The sequence below is a fragment of the Castor canadensis genome, chromosome 14 (genome assembly GCF_047511655.1).
Source record: "Castor canadensis chromosome 14, mCasCan1.hap1v2, whole genome shotgun sequence".
In the NCBI taxonomy this organism is placed as follows: domain Eukaryota; kingdom Metazoa; phylum Chordata; class Mammalia; order Rodentia; family Castoridae; genus Castor; species Castor canadensis.
In genome coordinates this window covers 105769615-105789818 of record NC_133399.1, presented here as the reverse complement: position 1 = coordinate 105789818, position 20204 = coordinate 105769615, and the positions used below count along the sequence as shown (strand labels likewise).

Here is a 20204-nt window from a genome sequence, read left to right as displayed (position 1 = left end):
GTCTCAGGTTTATTAACCAACAGGAGCAAGAGTAATCAGCAAAGACACTGGGAGGCATGGGAAAGTGTAGACAGGCATGGGGTGTATGTAAAACAGAGGTAATGACAGCTGACACACAGGACAGGTGTGGGCGTATGGAATTAAAGCATTCCATACTCCTTTGGACGTTCAAGAACAGAGAGATAGCAATTAATTTTACATGTGGGTAAGTCAATTATGCATAGTAAAATGGTAACAGTGATAGCAGGAGAGTTCCCCAACCACTGTTGTTATAACTACTGTTTGGTCTTGTGTCTCTACTAACAATGGAACAGTAGAAAGGAACCCCAATCTACTGACTATAGAAGATATAGACAAGAGGGTCACTGATAATTCCCATACCCTGTTTCAACCCCAGCCACCCCCTTTCCTTCAGAGCAGTGCCATCCCACACACCTCAGTTCCCCATCCCTCACCTCATCACTTGCTCGGAAGAAGCTCTTGAAAGTCCGACCCAGGTTCTGTTCCAGTTCAGCCTCAGCCACTCCCTAAAACAGCCAAGAAAGCAAAATGAAGGATTCCCCAGAAATCCTGGGAACAACACCTCTCCCCCATCAGACTGAAAGCAAGGTTTCATGACAATTCCATTAATTTCAATTTTCATTTTTTAAAAAAAGATTAAAATAAAATACAAGATGCTAACAGGGGCCCCCTCTCCTGGAGGTGGGTTTATGGATGCTGCTTCTTTTCTGTTTCCTCAAATTCCTACTGTGAGCATGTCTCACAATAATCCCTCCAAAGGAATGGGGAAAGAGGACTGGTACAGGTTCAGGTTGAGGGCTGATGGGGGAGAGAGGAGGAGCGGGCTTCAGCGATTCAGAGAGGACAAGTGCAGGAAGCCCAAAGCTCTGCGGTTCAATTGGCTTGATTTTGCTGTAGCAACTTCAACACCAACTTCTTTGATTTGAGCCTAAATTATTACAATGGAAGGCCAGTGGATTGCCTTCCTAAGCAAGAGCTGGCTGGGACACACATCCTTGTGGGAACAAATTACAGCTTCTTCTGCCTCGTGGCTCAAATAATTGCTTACCTATCACCACAATGGGGCCTGGCTGCCTGGCTGCCCAACATGGGGAAGGCAGAGGGAGGAGAGGGCATGGAGTTGTGTGCCTCATTATCTCCTTTCTGTCTCCTTCTTTTTCTCTCCCTCATCCTTTTGAATTCAACATTCATTAGATGCTTATTTATTGCAAAACAGAGATTGGCCCAGTCATGCACACGAGGGGTTGACCATTACAAATATTTTCAAATGCCAGAAATATTTGGCTTGTTTTTTGTTTTTTTCCGGTACTGGGGTTTGAACTCAGGATCTCGTGCTTGCTAGGCAAGTGCTCTACCACTTGAGCCACACCCCCAGACCTTTTTGATTTAGCTGTTTTTCAGATAGGGTCTGAAACATTTTGCTCAGGGTAAGCCTCAGACTGCAATCCTCCTACCTCTGCCTCCCTCATAGCTAGAATTGCAGATGTGTACCACCATGCCCTGCTTCTTCTTTGAGATAGGGTCTGGATAACTTTTTGCCAGGCTAGTCACAAACCACAACCCACCTCCACTTCCCAAGTAACTGGGTTTACTCGCCCTTGACCTGGCATGAATCCCACACTCGCCCTTGACCTGGTATTTCTTGTAAAGTGTTAGTATGCACTAATTCATTTAGCCAGCACTCATTCACTGATACTATGTGTCAGGACTTTAAAGAGTTGTTGGGGACCCAGGCAAGTAGCAAACCTGGAGGACACGGCAGCTTAAAGGACTCTAAAGAAAGCAATGGCTTACTGTGCTTGCTCAAAAGACAACAGTTAGCTTTTACCAGTGAGACAGCACTGGCACTGGACAGGGAGGACAGGTGGGACTTGGCGGGTGGACTGAGGAGAGATCCTAACAAAATAGTCGGGGATCCTTGGTGTGGGTTTCAGAAGGCCTGAAACATCTTGAACTTCCCAGGGTTTAGTGGACATGAATTTGTCTGGGGAGAGAGTCTGTAACTTTTGTTGAATTCTTAACTCAGTGATGGCTAAGAGCTGCAGGCCCACCGGTCTTGCTGCTGCAGGTGTGCTGCGGGGAGCATCAGCAACGATTCACCCGGGAGCTGGGTAGAATGCAGACCCTAGCCCCCCTTCCAACTCCACCAAACCAGACTGCATTTTACCAACATGCTCCAGTGGACCTGCTCCCTAGGAGCTCAGGTGACCCCGGTCCCTGTGTGGAGGTTGCACTTGATGGAGTGAACAGGTGCAAAGTTTCCTTCAGCTTGACCACAGCTGAAGAAACTACAGAGACTCTATGACTGAGCCTGCACAGAGACAAAACCAGCACCTCAACCCACCAACACTTAGGATACACGTACAGGTAAAATCTCTCTCCGTGAAAGCCAGTGTTTTAAAATTGGAGATGATCACTCCACCAGATGCCCAGATATCAACACAGAAACAAAAAAACAAGAAACAGCACATCCACCAGATCTGTCATCATATGTTCCTTCTTTCCTCTCTGCTTCCTTTTCTCCTTCCCATTCGTCTAGCCTGTGCTGGGTAACTCCTACTACCTTTCTTTGACAGTGGGAATAAAAATTATGAATGAGACACAGTGAGTGTCCCTAAGAAGCTCCTAGAATCAGTGAGGAGACCAGACCCAAAATAGGTGATTCCGGTACACTTTGATAATTTTAAGGATGGAGACAATAGTAATGACAGTAATATTTACAATGTCTTGGCATAGCTCCTGTGAGCCAGGCATGGTAAGAACAGGAATGAGGTCATTTAATCTTTACAAAACCCCCATTTCACAGATGAGGAAACTGAGGCTCTGGAGGAGGTTGACCAGTTAACAGGTGTCAGCACTGGGGCTTGAAACTGTGTTGGATTCTGGAGGCCATCCTGGAACTCTGGGCTCAGGAGTACAAAGGAGCAGCCCTGTCCTGGGCAGGCAGGACATTTGTCATTGTTCTGTGTGACATAGAGATACACCTTCCCTTCTATAAATCAGAGTCATCTAGTGTCACCTGGGCACATGAACAGAGTACAGTGCTCTTATCTTGTCCTCTTCCCACCCTCCCTGTGTCCTGTTCTCCTGTCAGTCTGGTGGACCTTTCCATGGGTGGACAGATCTATTTACTTTTGTGCTCGCTTTGATTTTTACCGGCTCTTTTGGCATCGTTTGCTCTTCTAAGGCCCATTAGAGAGCAAAGCCCTGACCAGGCCTCTGCAGGTCCCTCTAAATGCTGCAATCAGCCCTGAGCTTATAAACAGCAACTGCTCCTGGGATGGGGGTGGCTGTCATAAATAAGAACCATGGCCGAGGCCGACCCGCGGCCAAGCAGGGCTCATTGATCACTTAGAATTGAGTATCCTCCTCCCGCAGCCTTGGCATTTCATTCATCATGCCATGATTGATTCTGAGCCATAACTACATCTTACAAATGCATGGGTGTTGTAATTACCGCCCTGACTTGCATCAGAAACCCTGCAAGTGCTACCCAGCAGCACAGATGACAAATGTCTCCTCTCCTTCCCCACTCCATGCCACAGATCCAGAGCTCTTGTGGGACGTGAGGTGCAGAACCAAGCAAGGTGACCTCCCAAAGTGAGCAAGGACTCAGGACCAGGGGTCTCTGGACTGTTTTGTAGATGTGGCTTTAGGATTCTCCTCTCTGGGAACGTGCGCTCAGCCCCCAGAACCAGCCACAGAGGGTGCAAAACCAAGCCAAGTCCCTGCACTCATAGTGGTCCACGAGACACAGTCACAGCAACTGAGGAGCGCAGTTCCTTGGTGATGGTGGAAGGAGATGGGGCTTCCTGGAGGAGGCAGTGTTTGGAACTGGAGTGGAAGGCCACACTGAGGGGAGTCTTGATGGAAACCATGTTACACGAAACCAGGGAGGTGGTGAGCAGAGCCCCCATTCAGAAAACATACTGCAGGCCAGCTTAGCTGTTGCCTGGGTGCGGGGCTCATTTATCAGGAGCTGCCTTGGGAAGGGATCTTTGTTATTCCTGAGCAGGTCACTCACGATACTGCTCTCTGCAAACCCCAGTAGCAGGACCCCATCACACGTATCACCCATGGACCAGGGATGTCTTTTAAAGATATCGTGGCCACACCAGGATTGATATTTGGAAAGCTCCCACACTCTACAGCACACTCCTGGCCTGCTGTGGGATTTTTTGATTTCTGATACCAAAAGCATAAAGCTCAGTTCTCAGTGAGCAGAAATACCAGGTTCCTGGGAGAGGCCAAGGGGGCAGCTCCAAGGGAGTAGTCAACACTTTCCTAAATTCACACAAACAGCAGAAGCCAGCTTGGCACCAACCTTCCATTACTCCTCTGCCCTTGGCCACCCCAAACACACATTGTGTACACACACACACATACACACACACACACATACACATACACACACACATACACACATACACACACACATACACACACACACATACACATACACACACACACACATACACACACACATACATACACATACACACACGTATACACACACACACATACACACACATACACACACACATACACACATACACACACATACACACACACATACACACACATACACACACACATACACACATACACACACACACATACACACACATACACACACATACACACACATACACACACACATACACACACACACATACACACACATATACACACACATACACACACATACACACACATACACACACACATATACACACACATACACACACACATACACACACACACACACACACACACACACACGGAAATATAACCTCACCCTGCAAAGGACCCGCTGAGCTCTGCAGCCAATGCACCCAAGCCTGCCTGTAAAATCATTTCCCAATAATGCCACAGGAAATTAATGGAGACAAAGATAAACCAACAGACAGAAAGAAGAAGGGGAAGAAAGAAAGGTGGTGCTATCGCTCTCAGCACCATGCACTTACTGGTTCTTGGAAGTAGAGTTGGTAGTTAAAAACCGGAATGCTTTTGATGGCTTCCATGGGGTGCACCTTGGGATCTCCCGGCATGTAGGGAGTGTTCAAACTGGCCACTGCCCTGCAGAAATAAGAGGCACCAGGACAGAGAGTCTGTAAGACAGTGCACAAGTTTCAGAAGGGACCCTGCGGGTTAAAAATAAAGCTCCAAGCAGGAAAGTTACATGGCCCAGGTCTCACGCAGGCAGTGTGGAAGAATAGGATTAGAACTCAGATGCTTTTGTTCCTAACCCAGTGGGTTTCTTTCCATTCGGCTTCCTCCTACTCTCCTAGTGGCAAGGGTGCCTCAATGACCACAGAGGTAGGGCCACCAGTGCCAGATCATGGTGGCCGTGCTGGAGACAGAAGAACAAGAAAGGGAACTGGAAACCAGAGCACAACGTGGTGTCACTGGGCAAAACTTCACTTTGCCGTGTGAAATGTTTTAAAATTCTCTCTGGGGAGAGATTGGGTTTAGCACAACCAGGCATTTTACCTCCTTGAAGTAGATATCACAGCTTAGCTGTGGTTCCTTTTCTTCATTTCAAAGAGCAGGTAATGTGCCTGCAGAATAACTTTTTGGCAAACTCAATTCTTAAGAAGGAAGCTCTTATTTCTGGTTTGAAAGAAACAGAGGAGAGAGAGAGAGAGAGAGAGAGAGAGAGAGAGAGAGAGAGAGAGAGAGAGAGAATATGTCTGATCTTTCAAGTCTTTGATGTGACCCTAGGCTGTGAGTGGCAGGGGTCTGAGGCAGAACAAAGTACCTGTTCTCATGAACTCAGCCCGATAGGCAGTAACTGGATTGGCTGGGGACTTTCAGGTGGCACTGAGGATGTTTGTCTAATTGCTGAGAGAGGTCAGGTAGGTTTTAACTGCAGGTTACTTCATCAAAGTCCACTCCACTCTCTAGTTCAAAACCTGTCACCTGGAAGCTCCCGATGGGGCCCAGCAATGCCACTCTAGGGAGGATTATGAGTGCCATGAAGGCGGGAGTGAGACATCATGTTCTGTACACTGGAGCAGCATTTCCAGGTTGTATACCCAGGGGGACTTCCTATTGCTGCCTTGTGGTTGAGAAAACCAAAGCCTAAGAGGTGAAGTGATTTGTCACACATCCACTTCAGGACAGAATTGAAAGCCACATTTTCTGACTCTGAGTCCAGGGCTGACCTCTCCTGGTGATGATTCTGTGACTCTGACACCCCTGCATTGTCACCCACTCACCTCAAAGTCAGCCAGTATTCTTCTGTGTTCCCACTGGCCACTCAGGCCCTGACTTACTTGTCCCATTGCCAGGGATTGGGGCAGGGCTGTCACTAGACCTTCCTTGTTAGATGTCAGTGGGGGCTAATGAGTTGAGGTAATTCCTTCCAGATTACCTGCTTGTTTTCCAGAAGTTTCCTGGGGTAAAATATGTGAGGAACAGTTCTCATGGGAACTAACACACACTCTTACCAAATTCTCATCATGTGTGGCTAAACCTACCTCACTCTGTCAGGGTAGAAGACAGCCATTTTCCACACTAGCACGCCGGCCCAGTCATGACCAATGAACACTGCTTGTGGGATGCCCTAGGCAGAAGAAGGGACAGAAATGGACAGGCTTCTGGACTGGGCACCAAGAGCCAAAGGCCTGTCCCTGGCAAGCCCAGGGTCTCCTCCACTGAGCCCCAGTAGCTCTTCTGAGATGTCCACTCTCTTCCAACCTCCAGTCCCACACATCTCCAGCCGCACACAGTTCTTCACAAATGACAAGCCTCTGACTTCTTAGAAGACTGACAGCACTGGCTAGGAGTTCCTCCTCTCCCTCTACCTTCCCTCAAATCAACTTTTATTTCACCTTTTTCTCCCCTTTTCTCTTAAAAGAGATGTAACTTCCCTCTTCACGGTCCATGTCACCACTCACTGAGTGACTGTGATTCTTCCCTGCTCTTTCGGGAGCTCCGCTCTCTTAGCTGGCCACAGTAAGTTCAAAACCATCTTTCACGCCCCCTTCCCTTGCTGTGGCCCCCATTGACAGCAGCTCTCCTTTATTGTGCACCTGCTGGGAGCTGTGCCGGGGCTTTACATTCCTATCTGGAACCCTCCCACTAATCTTCTTCTACCCATTTTACAAATGGGTAGGTAGGCTCCAGTAGTTAGGTGACCTGCCTGTGGCCACACGGATGGTAGTGGTAGAGCCACAGTTCGAACCCAGGTCTCCCAACCTAAAATAATTCAGCTGTGTCCTGGACCCTGCCCCACCATCCCAGTCAGCCACCTCAGGGACTGTCCTATGCTCCCAGCTTCTCTACCTCCTAGAAAGATGGTTCCTGGCCCAGGCCCCTGTTGTGCTCTGCTCCTTCATATCTACTGTCAAACCTCTCACAGTGGTCTACACCGTCACCACCCTAAGTCCCATGCTAAGTCTCTGATGGCAGGCTTCTTCCCTGTGCCACCTCTCTCTGAAAGGCTACTAGTCACCAGCAGTGGTTGGTCCTGGTTCTTCTCAATTCTCACCCTTCTGCTGTGCTGCAGCATCAGGCATTACCTTTGCCATGGGCTTCCTGTGGCTTCTGTGGCACTGGGCCTTCCAGACTCGTGTCCCTCACCTACCCCTCCCCTACCTCTCAGTCCTTAGGACTCTCCAGTTGGAATGGATACTGTGCACTGGGAACTCATCTGCTCCAACCACCTCACCTACCACCCCCGGGCCAGACGCCCACCTCGTCTGCAGCCAGCCCAGGTTCCTTCCTTTGTGTCCCAGTAATGACCAGGCCAGGGATGGGCCCCTGACCCCACTGACCTGCAACCAAGCCCCTCTGTCCCCAGTCTGAGACCTTCTCTTCCAGTTGGCACTTGTGTAGTAAGAAGGTCACAGAGTCAGGATTGGGCTACCATGTTGACTATTCAACACCATCACACAAAACACTTCCAAACCAATCTCATGGAGCGGAGTAGAGCCCCCACCCCAGGGTCTGGCACAGTGCCTGCTATTGAACTGGAAGCCTGTCAACTCCCGCATCCGGTTAATAAGCTAAATCCTGCTGCTCTGGGGCTCTCTCCCTCCACCATCACTGGCTTGCATCCTTGTCACCAGTCCTCCCTGCACTGTCATCCTGCCCTGGACTAACGCAGGGAGGCAGAGGGCCAGACAGAGGGTGTGTATGTGCCCTGCAGAGCACCAAGCTGATTGGTTTTCCTTCCTTATTGCTGAGTTCGACATTGCCAATGGTGCCAAATGAAGGCGTTAGAGTTGATCTTGTTGGTTGTGGAATATAAGTCTGTAGGATATCTCCCAACTTCTTCCTCAAGGCTGTCCTTTCTGGCTTCAAGCCAGCAAGATGTTTGCTTCTACTTCTTGGAACAAACAAGAAAGCACGTCACTGCACACTGTCCTGCAAATACCCCTCCTTTGCCGTCTTTGTCTTTGTGATTCTCTCCTCCCCCCACTCAGCTGGCCGAAGCATGGACACCTCAAAAGTGGCCACCTTTGCTCTGGTTACCCAGGCCCATGTGGAAATTGCCAAAGAGATCAGCTCCAAATTGCTTACCAACTTATCCAGGAAGGTTACCATCTCCTAAGAAAGACACACAGACACAAATCAGAAAGGGGAGGGGTGAAGCACCCAAGATCATATACAATGGAAGGACAATGGGGTGTAGACAAGTGTCCAAATGCTAAAGAACTTTAAAAGACAGTGTATTGTGTTGCACTCCAGCATGCCCAGTTTGGACTCCTAAGACTATGAATGTACCAAGAATGGGTTTATTGGGTCCTTAAAGGAAGCCATTCTAAAACAAACAAGACCTCTCTATGCTCACATTTATTGCAGCATTATTCACAGTTGCCAAAAGAAGGAGTCAACCTAAGTGTCCATCAGTTGATGAATGGGTAAAGAAAATGTGGTATATCCACACAAAGAAATACTATATAGCCATCAAAAGGAGGAAACCCTGCCATTTGTAACAACATGGAACCTGGAGAACCGGTATGCTAGGTGAAAAGGCAAACACTGCACGATCTCACTCTTGTGCAAGCTTAAGAAGTTGATTTCAGGGAAGTACAGTGTAGAACAGTGGTTACCAGAGGCTGAGATGGGTAGAAGTAAGGAGGGTGGAGAGATGGTGGTCAAAGGATGCATAATTATAGTTAGATTGGAGGAATAAATTTCAAGAGATCGTGACTAATAATTAGTGACCATAAATTATACTCCTGGAAAATCTACAGAGTGGATGTTCTGTGTTCTTTTCATGAAAATGATGATTTGTTAATTACCTAGACTCACTCATCCACGTTGTATAAAACATCCTGCTGTACACCACAAAAAAGTTGTCTGTCAATTAAAAATTAAAAAATGAGATTCTCAGCCTAAAAAATAACAGCTAGGTGATAAATTATCACTCAAATTTAGGAAGCCATAGTTAAGGAAAATGGGTTTTCAATATATTAGGGAGGATATAGTGGAGAAAAAAGGATTAGCAATATTATGGATTTTTTTTTTTTTTTGGACACAAGTAGCTCAGGCTGGCCGCAAATTCATGATCCTCCTGCCTTAGCCGCCCAAGTGCTGGGATTACAGGTGTGCACCACAACACCTGGCTAGTGTTATGGATCATAACTCCAGTTTCTGTGACCCTGTATTTAAAGCTTATGTGAGCCTTTTTGAATACATTTTTACACTAAAATATTATAATAATGATTTTTATAGCTTTATTGATGTAATTCAGATACCATGAAATTCATCCTTTTAAAGTTTTTAGCATATTCAGAACTGTGAAACTGTCATCAACATCCAATGGAAGAAAGTTTTCATTGTCTTAGAAGGGAGCCCTGTACCCATTAGCTGTCACTTCCTGTCTCCCCTTCCTCTGTCTTCTGGAAACCGCTAGTCTAATTTCTGTGTCTGCATTGCCTGTCCTGAATACATCATACAAACGAAGCCACACAGTATGTGGCTTTTGTAACTGGCTTTACTCAGCATTGTGTCTTCAGGACAGCATGTGCCCAGTACCTCACACGCATTATGGGTCCAGGGCATGGATGACCACATGTGTTAGCCATTCGGTGCCTGGTGGACATTTGGTCATTTCCACTGTGTAGCTAATAGTAGCTAATATGAATAGAGCTGCTGGAAACATTGGCGTCTGGGTTTTTTGGTGGACACATGTCACCAATTCTTTTGGTAAATTCCTAGAAGTAGATGTACTAGTGATTTTGAAAAGGTGGCATAGGAGGACAGGAGCATCTCTTTGTCTCCCTTATTTTGGTAATGGGACTTCCTGAAGGACTCTGAAGCGACCCAACACCACCATGTCAAGCATAGATTCCGATAGGAATAAGTGGGGGTTCAGGTGAGTGGACAGAAGTGGGAAGTGAGGTGGGGAACACATGGCAGGATTTTAGGGGAGACATGAACAAGATTAGGAGCAAGAGAGGGAAAGAGGCAAAGCTGAGGAACTGAGGCAGAAGACCAGTCCTGCCTGGAAGCTGGGCTTGTGCCTGAGTTCTACAGCTGACATGCCTGCGAGTGGGGATGGGGGCTGATGTCCAGGGAGTGAGTGAGTCTTAAAACTCTAAGGATGGAGAGGCTACGATGGAGTATGGCAGGGTTCAAATCTGGCTGTACTAGCTGTTGACCTTAGGTAGGGACCTTAACCTTCCAGTGACTCAGTTTCCACTGGGAGACACACTAAGTGCGTTGTATGCGTTGGCTATCATTTACAACTATCATCTTCACTTTCAGAGAGAATTTATACTCAGATCCTGTGCACTGCACTTTCTTAATGGACACCTGAGCTTCTGGCTCACACCAGCAAGAAACCAGCATAGAAAAGATGTTAGAGAAGTTACAGGAGGTCCTTCTTACCTTACACAACACCTCCATGGCATATTCTTCTATTTCTGCAATTAAAAATAAAAATACATATTGATTCATGAGATTTTTAAATATACCAACAAATGAGAATGGCCCTTTTACCAAAAGAAAAACCCCACTTATTAAGTCTTTAGTCCATTTTGAGTTGATTTTTGGGAATACATAGCTAAGGGTAATTGCATTCCTCTAGGTGTTTCCCACGATCATTTGGTGAAGAGACTATTTTTTTTCCCACTGAGTTCTTGGCACCCTTGACAGTGTGTGTGTGGGTCTTCTGAGCTCTCTATTCTCTTCCATTGGTCAGTATGTCTGTCTTAATGTTTGTATCATACCATTCATGAAATTCATAATATACTATGAAGTCAGGATGTATAGTTTCAAATGCCTACAGCTTTGTTCTTCTTTCAAAGACTAGCGTGGCTACTGAGGGACATCTCTGTTGGTCCATATGAATTGCAGAATTGCTTTCTATCTCTGCAAAAAAAAATGTCACTGAAATTTTGATAGGTATTGCATTATATCTATAGATCGTTTTGAGGAATATGGGGCATTTTAACAATGATAGTAATTCCAAGCTGGGTGCCAGTGGCTCAGGTCTACAATCATAGGTACTTGGGAGATAGAGATCAGTAGGATCCAGGTTCGAAGCTAGCCTGGGCAAATAGTTCATGAGAACCTATCTCAAAAAGCCCTTCACAAAAAAAGGCTAGTGAATGGTTTGAATGGTAGAGCACCTGCATGGTAAATGTGATGCCCTGAGTTCAAGCCCCAGTACCACCAAAAAAAAAGGTAGCCATTCCAGAAAGCAAAAAGAAAAGAAAGAATGAAAAATGAAGAAAATAGAAGAAAAATGATCAAAGAAATAATTCAAGAAAAGTTCCAAGAGCTGAAAGATAAATGTACCCACCAAAGTGGATGGAAAATAATATCATGTAAGTTTAGAAGGCCACAGATAAAGATCCTAAAAGTGTCAAAATCAAGGGAACCCAAAATCTCATGATTATAATGGGCTGAGATTTCTTGACACCAAAAATGGAAGTGTGCAAAAGAATGGTACAAACACTTCCAGTTTTTAAGAGAAAAGAATTTTTTTTTTACCTAAAATCAATAGATGAAATGTTATGAACTGTATACAAAAGCGGGCTGATGTGTGTATGTATTCCAAATCATAATGCCTGGCTTTTTTCTTTTAAGACAGGGTCTTGCTGTACACCTTAGCCTGGCCTTGATCTCAATGTTCTTGCCTCTGAGTCCCGAGTGGGAAGGTGTGCCCACCATGCCCGGCTGATGCCTGGCTTTAGAATTTATCTTGCCTATGATCTTTCAACAATAGTTAACATCTAAATCATATTTTTTAAAAAATAGTTTTAACTGGGGTAAGATCATATGACTCAGATTGTCTGGGACAGTTCCAGTTTGTAAGGTCTTGTTCACTTTTTTTTTTTCCAGTGGTACTTGGGTTTGAACTCAGGGCCTCACGCTTGGTACACAGGCATTCTACCACTTAGCCACTCCACCAGCCCTTTTTTCGTGTGTGTTGGGTATTTTTGAGATTTGGTCTCAAGAACTGTTTGCCCAGGGCTGGCTTCGAACCATGATCCTCCTGATCTCTGCCTTCCAAGCACCTAGGATTACAGGTGTGAGCCAATGGTACTAGGTTCGTTCATCTTTCATAGTGTTCTAGAGTAAATGTTAAGTCATTTTACTATCCTTTGCCTAGGAGATTCAGGCATATGAATATCTGAATTCAATATATATATAACTATATATCTGTACAATATATAAATAAAAATCAAATATTTAATAATTAAATTAAAACTGCACACTGGAGCTGAATGTACCCAAATGTTTGAGCTGAAGGCTTTTCTTATTTTTGGTGGTATTGGGGTTCAAACTCAGGGCTCTGTGCTTGTTATGCAAGTGTTCTACAACTTGATTCATGCCCTCAGTCCTTTTTTGCTTAGTTATTTTTGCAGGTCGGGTGTTACATTTATGCCTGGGGCCTCAGACCGTGATCCTCCTACCTATGCCTCCCACAGAGCTGGTGTGATAGGCACCCTCCATCACACCTGAGTTATTGGTTGACAGGAGTTCTGCCTAGTTTTTTGCTTATTCATAGCTTCGGGAGTAGGAACATCTGAGACTTAAAAGGAATAGACACAGGACCCTGCAGGAAAAGGAGAGGAGGCAAGTTGGACTCCTGAGGGATGCCATGCTTGACTGGGACAAGGCAAGCTCAGTGGGACAAGGAAAAGCACAACCACACAGGACAGTCAACCCACCAGGAGGGGAGGATGAGTCTCCATAGCCTTTCATGTCCATAGCTAGAACCCGGAACCCTGCCTGGGCCAGAGCAGGAATCTGGAAAACAAACAATTCAGACACAGTGCAGTGTGACCTCATCGGTCTGCCGTGACATTCCATGTTTACCTCCCTCCATCCCAGGTTCTGGTGAATTTTTCAATCCAAAGTGCCACCTGGTCTTCCCACCATGGTGCGGGAAGGAGCCTACTTGATTGGGTTGCCATGAACTGTGTTGGGGTTTGTGCACTGCATCAATGCCACATCTAAGAGAGCATCTTTTCTGTCAAAACCCTTACAGAGTTCTGCATTCATTACCAAGACTTCCCAGCAAGGGGGGAAGGGCATCTTCAAGACATAGGTGCTTAGGGCCTAGCACAGCCCAGCACAGCTCGTCTAGAGCTTTCTCTTCCCTATCATTTCTGAGGCCTTGTGGTTACAGAGTGGAGACGATCAGGTTTCAGCTTCTTCATCACTTTCTAGGCTGGGCCACACCATCTAGAGGTCCCCTCCCCTCCTCCTGACTGGGAGGTACCTGCCTCAGTTTCCCTTACCTGGTACCTCCAGGAGAACCAGCTCTCGGGGAATCCGTGGCAGAGACACACGACAGGACCAGAGCCCAGCTCCACAAAGTGCAAATGGACCCCAGGCTGTGGGAGACAGGGGAGGGACAGTGACCAGCAGCATCATGCTGGGTGGCCTGTGGGCCATCTCAATGGGTGGCCAGATCTCACAGGACCCAGATTTCTCAGCTCAAGACCCCAGCGTCGGCTGGGAAGGGACACAGGCTAAAGTGGACAATCAAACACACAGACTTCACTGTGACATGAAAAGAAGATGATGAGGTTGGAAACAAACAAACAAACAAAAAAATCACCTTCCTCTCTAACCCTCTACTGTTGGATTTCTGACTCTGCTCTGCCCTGTTGTCAATATTTCCAGCTGGAGGTTGATGTGCAGAATCCCAGATTACTTTGTTAAACACTGTTTACTTCTTAAACATGAAAAATTTTCAGGCTGTGTTATACCTGTAGTCCTTGGTGGGCAGGGAACACCGAATGGGAGAGACAAGACTTCCGGGTTCAAGATGTCTGTGTCTTTGCATCCTCTTGGCACATGATGACATCCCAAAACACACCGCCCTCTCCTTACAGTTGAGGGGGCTGCATGACTGGGTTCTGGACAATGGGCTAAGATCAGGAGAAATGAATGCTCTGTCAATGAAAGCAGTTCTGACTAAACTCCTTGAAGGCCAAATGAGGAATCTCTCGACACTGGATGGATATGCAAAAGGAGTACCAGAATAACCCTATTCATGGTTCCAACCAAGCCCCCAGCCCCAGGCAAGAAGCCTGTCCTCTCCATCCATGTTAGAGATGAGATCTGAAGGGACCTTATTAATCACACCCCTCAGGAGGACCCAGGGATGGAGGGGGCTCAGTGATACTCAACAGTAGCATACAGCACAGGAAAAGCCCTTCCTTCTGATGGCTGTCCACTTCATGATGCGAGCTGGGCTATTCCGCTGTCAGAGCCTATTCCAAGCACATTTGGGCACAACAGGGATCTCATCCTGTGAAGTAGCCACAGGGCTATGACTGTACATCTCATTAGACTGCACCATCCATTCATCCTAAGACTTCTGCATGTGTCCAGCAAACAGCATGTTCCTGTAAGTACATGTAGAACTACCCTCCAAAGCCACAAGACTCCTAAAAGCAGTACAGCTTGGGCTACCACCTCTCTTATTGGTCAGCTCCTGACTGTTGAGTATGGAGGTGTTGGGTCCTGTGTCTGGCAGACTGCACTTGACATTTCATTGGATCCTCAGTAGGAACATTGGGAAGGTGCAGTCATCATCTCATAAAGCCATGGTCACTAAAGCTAAGAGTGAGAGGCTTGCTCAAGGGTTTCATTTCAGCAAATGGCAAAGCCATGGGTTGGTCTGATCTGGCTGCAGAGCAACTGGCCTTGTTCTGTTCATGAGCTGACCATTCCTTTCCCTCTCTTTACATTGAAATGGACAAAGACAAGTGAAGAAAGATCCCCAAGTGAACTTTAAACTCTGTGTCAGTGGCTGGAGCAGATCTGTTGGCTGGGGCAGGATTGGGACTGCTCCACACATGGCCTTGGCCTTGCCTTGCCATGGCCCTGACTGCTGGGCAGTGTAATGGCCTTTTCCCCCTCTTCATCCTTGAAGTGGTACCTGTTCATTACTGCACCCTTCGCATCCAGCCTGTGCCTGCCACAAAGGAAGTGCTCAATAAATAGCTGTTGAATGAAAAACTGTTCTGCCTGGAACACAGGCAAACTGTGCACAGGCTTCAGTACCCCAAGCTGTCGGAGGCCATACTGGTCTTTGGGGGTTTGACTACATTGGTCACCATACTTTATGTAATTGTTGCAGGGTCTGGTGTCTATCAATTTCTGAGGAATGGGAAATGTCCTTTCCTTACAAATACTGGATGTCCAAGCGTGATATTGCACAAATGTCTCTACAGGTCATTCTATGTGTCCTGGCAGAGAGCACTCAGTTGACTTACCTTTATGGTCACATACCCGTGGCTCAGGTCACTGGGATTACAGGTGATTGGCAGAGGGGCCTTGGGGTGAAGAAGCTGAAAGTACAAAAGATTTAGTGAGAGACAGTGCAGCAGCCTTCCATGTGCTGTTCTCAGAGTGAGCCAATGAACTCTACCAGAGACTCCGGAGGTCACCCCTGCCGCCCCCAAGTCCTACTTCTCCTGGCAGTCCTATGTCGCTCCTTTTTGGGCACAGCTGGACTTCATTTCCCTACCTTCCCTCAAGCCAAGAAGACTCTTCAGAAGAAACCAACCCTGCTGTCACCTTGACCTTGGATTTCTAACCTCCTGGACAAAGGGAGGTAATAAATATCCATTGTTGAATTCACCCAAGCTGTGGTGCTTGGTGATGACCCTCGTGGAGAACATAGCTTTGTCTGAGGAAACGGCTGGAAGCCATGGAGTCACAACCTCTAGGGTGTGCAGCTCCCTCCTCCCTTCTCTCCCCTCAACAGGCAGAAGCCAGGGCCACTGCCGCAAAGGGCTGGAGGAAGCTCACCCTGGGGGTTTGGTGGATCGGGACCAGTGATCAAAGCTCAGCCTGAGGAAACAGGAATGCCTTAGAGCCAAGGTGCTGGCAAATCCCCAGGGGCATTGTTAAGACTGTCCTGTCCCGTGTGAGGGACAGGTGTTACTTAAAAGTTTCCCTGTGACTGCCAAAATGGCATGAGCTAGGAGGAACTGTTCAGCTGCCACCTGAGCATAAGGACCATGCCTCTTAAGAGGAAGAATTCTCCACAGTTAGCTGAACCTGGTGGCATTAGTCCAGTTCCTGCAAGGGTGAGGAAGGAGGATCACTTAAGTCTAGGCGTTTGAAGCCAGCATAGACAACATAGCAAGATCCCATTTCAAAAAAGAACCAAGAAAAAAGTAAAAAGAACGCTCCAGATTTACTCTAGAGAGCAAGGCCGGGAGGCTTTGAATGGGCCTGTCTTGTCTGGGTTCCTTGACACTGGCACAAAGACTGGCTTAAACTCTTGCTCTCAGGTTGCCTGTTTCCTGCTCGCCAACTACAGAGAAAGAAAAGCTCTTGGTGGTGCTCACTGCACCGTGGATGATGGAGTCCCCTGTGGAGGTGCTTCTGGATCACACACGGAACAGTGAGTGCCATGAGCCCAGGTCCCTGCTCACTCTTCTCTCTACATAAAACCATAGAACAGAGGCAGGAAACCACACTCCACTTAGACGCGATGTTACCTGTGTCCCGGTGACTTTCTCCAGTTCTTTCAGGGCAGTGTTGGTGTCCTGGACATGGATAGTGACCATTCCCAAGTCACGGGCTGGCTTCAGATAACTCTCAAAGTCATCGAGGAAAACAACCTGGACCAAAACAATGTGGACATCAACCAAAGAAAAACTCTTGCATGAGAGAGCCTAGCAGTGGAAAGCACAGTAAAGAGCAAACCGGCTATTTTATAATCAGATTAAGAATCCTCCTCTCCAGGTTCCCATTTACCCTTCAAATTAAAAACATTTAGGGCTGGGACTCAGTGGTGGAGCATTTTATAGCATCCACAAGGCCCTGGGTTCCAGTCCTAGCATTACAGAACAACACAGCAAAAACTACATTTAACTATATAAGCACACTCACAAACACAGATAAATATATAGGTCATCACATGTAACTATTGGCTTCATCAACTCTGAAACTGCAAGGCGGTTAGGGGATGTTATAAGCTTGTCAATACGACATGAAAATTCCTCTGGGAAAATCCAACATGTGTGAGTGTCCCTCAAAAAAAGCTGTGAAGGAACTCAAATGAGAGCAGATAACAAACCAAGTGATGAACCTACAAAAAGTAGAAAAGTTGGATACTAGAAAAGAAATAGCAATGTCTATCAAATAGAAGAGGGTCTAAAAATAAACTCAAACACAAACAAGAGATGGTTTCTAAAAAGGTGTCACGTCCAATCAGTGAGGAGAATTACTGAGTGATCTTGACTGGCTGGTTGGTGGGGCAAAGTGAATCCTGATTTCACATCCTATTCCGAAATAAATTCTGGCTGGTGGAGTGGCTCAAGTGGTAGAGCACCTGCCTAGCAAGTGTGAGGCCCTGAGTTCAAGCCCCAGAACCACCAAAAATAAGTCCAAAATAAATTCTGTATGGAGTAAAGGTTTAAAATTTTAATGAAAAAAAAAACCTTGAAAGTTATAGAAGCAAGCATGGGTATGTCTTGGTCAAGGGCAGCCCGTAAACCATGAATGGGAAGACTGCTAGATTCATGTGCACACTTGCACTTGGAGCACCGCTCTCATCTGCCTCCAGGTGCAGAGAAGAGCAGAGGTTATCTCCAAGAGGATGAAGGGAATGTTCCTGGGACTAAGCACATCACAGGTCCCCAAGGATGGGGTCCAGGGTTTTTTCTAATCAGCTTGCAGTGAGGTGGGGTCAGTAAGAGAGAGGGATAGAAGGTGAAGGAAAAAGTTAATTTTGGTCCAGTTGCCTTTGAAGACTGGAGTAGGAATCCACCATGACAAGAGCAGTTTAGTGTAGGTAATCCTGGGGAGAACATAGACAGGCTTCGGGGGCACAAGGGTGCCTGGAAGGAGGCTACAGCAATATGGAAACTGATCCTTGCTCACCTATTGGTAGGATGACCCTCACTAACCTGGTGGTCTTGGCAAAATCTCCCAGGGTCTCCATTGCTCCATAAATAAACTAGGCAGCTGGTCTAATGGCTTTTGATGATACCTGTTTTGACCAAAGTCCTGTAAGAGCTACAAAAGGGGCCAGATGCCCACCTCTGGTAGAACTTTCTAGACTGAAAGATGGGTTAAAAAGCTTTTAGGAGACATTCTGGCCTAGAGAAATAGACCTAGAACTGTCTGGCCAGGCTCCTCAGTTTTCTGGTGGCAGTGTGTCTGGGACAGTCTTTCTCCCGAAAGCAAGCATCCATATACCTCACTGGGACTGGCCTTCACAGTGTCCAGGACAAACTTGTAGAGCTGAGGCTCCGGCTTTATCATTCCAGTCTGACACGACTCTATCACGAAGTCAAAGTGCTGGTTCAACTCACACATCAGCTGGGCCAGGCTGCCTCTCTCCACACTGTCGTCCAGCCAGTTATTGGTGAGGACGCAGGTTGTAAATCCTGAGCAGAAAGTTAGCCGTGAACAGCCAGCTACAGAACTTTGTCCTAAGATGCAACAGATGCCCCATGAGGGGCCTCGATAATGGGGCTGAACAGGGCCCTGCACACGTCCATCAGTCCCCTTATGCCCAGCTTTCAACAGACAAGTTGGAGAGTCATCTCTACCCAAGAGCACCTCCTGGCACAGACTGGGAGCGAGCTGGGTTCAGGGCCTTCTGAAGACCATGTGTGGTGGCTGCAATGCCTCGTCCCTTGTACAACAGCGTTGTGACACTTGGTTAAAGTGTTTTAGCTTTCATCAGCTCAGGTCCTCACCTCCTCTAGGTGGTCAGGGGGGATCTTCCTGTCCTGTACTAACAGATCTGCTACCTGAAACTCTGACTAGATACGAGCTGCCCAGTATCACACTGTGAGGTCCAGGGGACCTTCTAGTCTACTGAAAACTGTGCCCAACTATGTCTCAAAATGTGGCCACTAGGAACTGCACTCCTATTTCAAAACTAGAGCACTAGAAATAGAGGCAGCACTATCTTCTGGCTGTCTCTGCCCAGCCAGGGCACACTGGAAACAGGACACAGGTGAGCTGAGGCCCTTTCCACGGACTATGAAGGGGGAGCCCTGGGCACGGGATGGTGCCAAGGTTTGAACGTGTCCCCATTTGGCATGGGTTGAAAACTTAATTTCTAATGCGAGAGTCTTTGGAGGTGGGGTCCAACGAGAACTCAGATTATGATTAATGTTGATTAGAAGACAGCCTGAGGCTGCAAACTGGATAGCGTGGTCTCTCCAGTGTTCACACCCTCTCTGGCCTTTCTGCCTTCTACCATGGCATGATACAGCACGAAGACCCTCACCAGATGTGAGCCCCTCCTTCTTGGACTTCCCAGCAAAACTAGAAGAAATAAATCTTGTTCTTTATAAATGGTGTATTTTGTTTGCACAGAAAAAAAGGGATGAAGACAGGTGACTTAGCTACACTGATTAAGTCTGATAAAAGGCTGAGATGCCCATGAAGAAGAGTCAGGCACTAATGCTAAATCCATGCCACTGGATAGACATGACCCCGTGTCTTTTAGACCATGTGACATAATCTCAACCTGTGTTAGCTACCCTGACACCCAGAGGCTGGGAAAATCACAGTTGCTTAAAAGGCCTTGCTTTTAAAACTGTGGCAGACCCTTGAGTCATTTGGGTTATTTCAAGGCTGTCACTGGTACAAACTGCTTTATTAGATAAAAACATCTATTTCCCAAGAAATAGTGCTGTTTCTTGCCATTTGGTAAAGTGACTTTAAGGCCATTTTCTGACATGGCCCAGAAGATCTGTGACCTCAAAACACACTTAAGTTATATT

At 46.8% G+C, this 20204-nt stretch overlaps 1 protein-coding gene across 1 annotated transcript in view; it reads right to left on the bottom strand.

Annotated features, from left to right (window-relative positions):
• Ephx2 (epoxide hydrolase 2) overlaps positions 1–20204 on the bottom strand; it is a 33582-nt gene that overhangs the window by 5835 nt on the left and 7543 nt on the right. Inside the window, exons 4-13 of the mRNA XM_074055213.1 lie at positions 18661–18851; positions 16956–17078; positions 15720–15794; positions 13731–13826; positions 13158–13236; positions 10867–10901; positions 8551–8577; positions 6504–6589; positions 4989–5100; positions 456–527 (exon numbers count right to left, since the gene is read on the bottom strand). Coding sequence (XP_073911314.1) covers positions 456–527; positions 4989–5100; positions 6504–6589; positions 8551–8577; positions 10867–10901; positions 13158–13236; positions 13731–13826; positions 15720–15794; positions 16956–17078; positions 18661–18851 — 896 coding nt within the window. The remainder of the gene's footprint in view (positions 1–455; positions 528–4988; positions 5101–6503; positions 6590–8550; positions 8578–10866; positions 10902–13157; positions 13237–13730; positions 13827–15719; positions 15795–16955; positions 17079–18660; positions 18852–20204) is intronic.